Below are 4,067 nucleotides of genomic sequence, written 5' to 3' on the forward strand. Positions count from 1 at the left end.
ATAAACCTTTCCCCCCACAAATATGTCGAAATCCATTTTTCAGTAAAAGCGCATCCAGGTAGGTATATTCCTTTTTATTAAAAAAAAAACAATTAAACATCATAGCATTTTTGTAGAGCAAACTGAATGAGGCATTTCTTAAGCAAAAGCAGCCAAATGTTTAGCTGAAACAATTAATGAGCACATTTCACATGTCAAAAAGCTGTGCTGTGTGAACAATCTCCTGTGCATTAACACCTTTTTGCGACAGATGAAAAACACACCAAGTGAAAGTAGTCAGTGATGCAAGCACGAATTCCACTACTTTCTTGGTTATTTGCTGGTTATCTTATCCCTGCTCCCTTAACTTAAATAGGGATTCTGCTCTGTGGTTGTTGTTTTAATTGGCTTCAGTGCAATTAGAAAGCGTAGCAGTTTCTATACCTGTAGTTTGGACTCGTTTTTTCCAAAGGACCAAGTCCAAGAAAGAAAATCTGATTCTGAAAAGCTGGAAGAACAGAACAGAAGAAAGTAATTATTTATAGAGTGACCCAGGGTTTTCTCATTACTGACTCTTTCTTAAGAGAGAAAGAAGCAACAATGGCCTTGAACTCTTCCTAGTCTTTATTTATGGGGGAGAAGAATAGGACAGAAATGTCTAGACATACTATCCACCTTGCTAGTGCAGAAAATCTACCATGTAATGCTTCATTTTTGGTTGATCCAATCTCTTCTAGTGTAGGCAGATATGTTTCCGTTGTCCACAGAAGAAGATATCTTTCAAAGCATATATTTTTTGAAGTGCCAGCGACAGAGCTCACATCTTTTATTTTACTCACTCAGCCACATGGCTTTTTATATATAATCCAATAGTCATTACTTTTCCCTGCTATAAAATGGTGGCTACTAGAGTAGTGAAGTATACTTTCTCAAGGATGCTGGGAAATGGAGCTCTGTGAGGGACAAACTGCAGTTTCCAAAATTATTTTGTGGTGGGGTTGCTTTAAATGTATGCTGCACATGTAGCACAAAAATGTAGTTTTTCTCAGTCTTGAATCATTTGTGGTCACCTCAACATGCTGCTTTCAGTCTAGATGCCAATTGGTATGATTAGCTGAAATCCTCTCTTTGATTAGGTTATCCACATCTTTCCCTCCCTGCACACGCCCCAAATAAATGAAGAAGGAAGTGTTGATTGCAGTAAGGATTTTGGAAGCCATATGGGATTGGTTATTCCAATCAATTTCCTCATTTCTATGACTGGGACAAAAATGGAAAACACTACAGGGGAAGTAGGGGAGAATATTGAAATTTGTTGTGTATTGTGACATTTCTGGGATATCAACTTGCTGTTTCCTAAACTGTTTTTACTTCTCTACAGGTATATTTGTTAGATAAAAATCGCCTGGAAGGCAATCATGGATTTCCTGAACTTTACTGAACAGAATTATACATTGGAACAAAATGACACATCAGAAAAACTACTTAAGAAAGTAACACCCAAGGTTCTGGTTTCTCTTACACTTTCTGTGCTAGCAGTGATGACAACCATCATCAACTCTCTAGTGATGACTGCCATAATTGTGACCCGAAAGCTCCACCACCCTGCCAATTATTTAATTTGCTCCTTGGCAGTCACCGATTTTCTGGTTGCCATCCTAGTCATGCCCTTCAGCATTGTCTACATTGTCAAAGAGACCTGGATCATGGGCCAGGTGATGTGCGACATTTGGCTCAGCGTTGACATTACCTGCTGCACCTGTTCCATCTTGCATCTCTCGGCCATCGCTTTGGATCGCTACCGAGCAATCACAGATGCTGTGGAGTATGCCAGGAAGCGAACCCCTAAGCGGGCAGGCATCATGATTGCCGTCATGTGGGTCATTTCCGTCTTCATCTCAATGCCGCCATTGTTTTGGCGGCACCAGGCTGCCAGCAGGGATGACGAGTGCATCATTAAGCACGACCATATCGTTTTTACCATCTACTCCACATTTGGAGCCTTTTATATCCCACTAGCATTGATTCTGATCCTTTACTACAAAATATACAAGGCAGCTAAGACTTTTCACAGGAGGAGCGTGAGTCGTGTTCTCAAAGAGGAGGCGAATGGACAGGGTCTCCTGGAAGGATCTGAGAAAAGCTGCCAGCCAGCTTCCTCAGCATCATGCACAAAAGGGAAAGCATCTAACCGTTCAGGAGATTCGGACAGAATGCATATCTCCCTGCGAAGCCCCAATTCTGAGTCGAAGAATGAAAAGGGATGGAAGAGACAACGGATTTCTACCACGAGAGAGAGAAAGGCAGCAACTACCCTTGGCTTAATTTTGGGCGCCTTTGTGATCTGCTGGCTCCCCTTCTTTGTGAAGGAGGTGGTTGTGAATACCTGTGAAAGATGTCAGATTTCAGAAGAAATGAATAATTTTCTGACATGGTTGGGATATATCAATTCTCTTGTTAACCCCCTGATTTACACAATCTTTAACGAAGATTTCAAGAAGGCATTCCAGAAACTTATCCAATGCAAGACCTCTCTGTGAAAAGAAAAAGTACTCTGTGGCTGACTGGTTTTTTGGGGGAGTGGGAATGGATTCACAGTTCTGCTCATGGTAGAAGTGTGCCACCCTGTGCTGGAGATTTCATTAGAATCTAGAGGGTTCTGGTGGGCACCCAGAAAATTTCAGGGATATGGTAGGCTGCAAACACAGCTCCAGCACCGATAGGTGCCACGACCACAGCAGTCCTAGAAGTCTAAGCCCAGCCCTAAAGTCTCTCATGTCTTCTCAGTATGAGAGAACCAAGCTGGATTTGGCAGATGTTAGGTGGAAATCTGGACACAGAGAGAGAGAGAGAGAAATCCAGGTCCACCAAACTTTTTCTGGAGTAGATCTCTAATATTTACATATACATGATTTCTAATAACACTAGCTCTGTTCAAGGAAAGCATTGAAACACCTACATATTGACTATCTCTGTTTTGTATCATTACCATCTCACAGTGAATGTTGTCCACACACCAAGATGTAACCTTTGGTCATATTTATTGGAAAGAAACTAACTACATGCATAGGCCTATGGGTGGGAACACTTAACTTTTAAGTGAATTGATCATTACATTGTATACTTGGAGCTCATGTGCTCCTGATTGCATGCTGTAACATGCAGCTGGGAGTACAGGAAGCATCCCAAGGAAAGGTGAGCGTCACTTGAAACTAAGATGATGCACAAGTCTTTTCCAATGCAGTTACGTACTCATACTCACTAATCTAGTGACTCCTTTGGATATTAAAAACTGAAACTGTTTTACAAAACAAATTCATTTTTCATCTATTAAAAATGGAAGGATTTAGCTTATAAAATACACAACGAAAATGGAAAACAGACTTTTAAATTCAGGGTTTGACCATTCAACTTCCAGCAATTGAAGTGAAGCTTCTCTCATTAAGGAAGTGTGTTCTTTGAGGTATGTAAGAAACGATTCAGCCTGGATTATCTCAAATGGAAGTGATGTATTGAACCCAACTCGTAACACGATTTCTTCCCTCTAAGGTACCACTGAACTTCCAAGACTTGTGCTGGTTGTTCCCCTTACCTCAAGGACTCCAGGAACGTGGTCATTTCACATGTTCTCCCTCTCCCAGGGTTGAGTCTCATAATGAAGCACAAGCAGTGACATGTTTCTTGGGGATTTGGTGGGCTTTCAGTGTGTGCCAAAGAGATCAAATCAGTGCTGCACCACTCAGCTTGTCATGGTCTAACTGAAATATGACCTTGTGGTGCCAGAGTATTACCATTATTCTTTAAATAATTATACTCTCCATTGCTTAACTGAGTCTGCCATCCTGCATATTTATTTAAAATATCAACCAGACATTCCAGAAAGAAGCAAAACAGCAGATAAAGCAAAGGTAAATTCTCAAAACTGTTAGCTAAAATTCAACAGAAAAGGAACCAGCAAAATAATGATACAATGGACAGAGAGGGACTTGCCTCAAAGTAAAGAAAATAAATAAGCATAGGATTCAACCACAAAAATCTGAAAATATTAACAAAATACAACACAGTAATGGCACTCCCTAAGGCAGGCA

At 40.7% G+C, this 4,067-nt stretch overlaps 1 protein-coding gene across 1 annotated transcript; it reads left to right on the plus strand.

Moving 5' to 3' along the window:
* Positions 1-1,397: 1,397 nt before the first annotated feature.
* Positions 1,398-2,708, plus strand: HTR1F (5-hydroxytryptamine receptor 1F). Its single transcript, XM_035115929.2, has one exon. It carries the CDS (start codon positions 1,398-1,400, stop codon positions 2,517-2,519), a length of 1,122 nt encoding a protein of 373 aa, XP_034971820.2. The 3' UTR covers positions 2,520-2,708.
* The last annotated feature ends 1,359 nt before the right edge of the window (positions 2,709-4,067 follow it).

The sequence above is a fragment of the Zootoca vivipara genome, chromosome 4 (genome assembly GCF_963506605.1).
Source record: "Zootoca vivipara chromosome 4, rZooViv1.1, whole genome shotgun sequence".
Classification (NCBI taxonomy): Eukaryota; Metazoa; Chordata; class Lepidosauria; order Squamata; family Lacertidae; genus Zootoca; species Zootoca vivipara.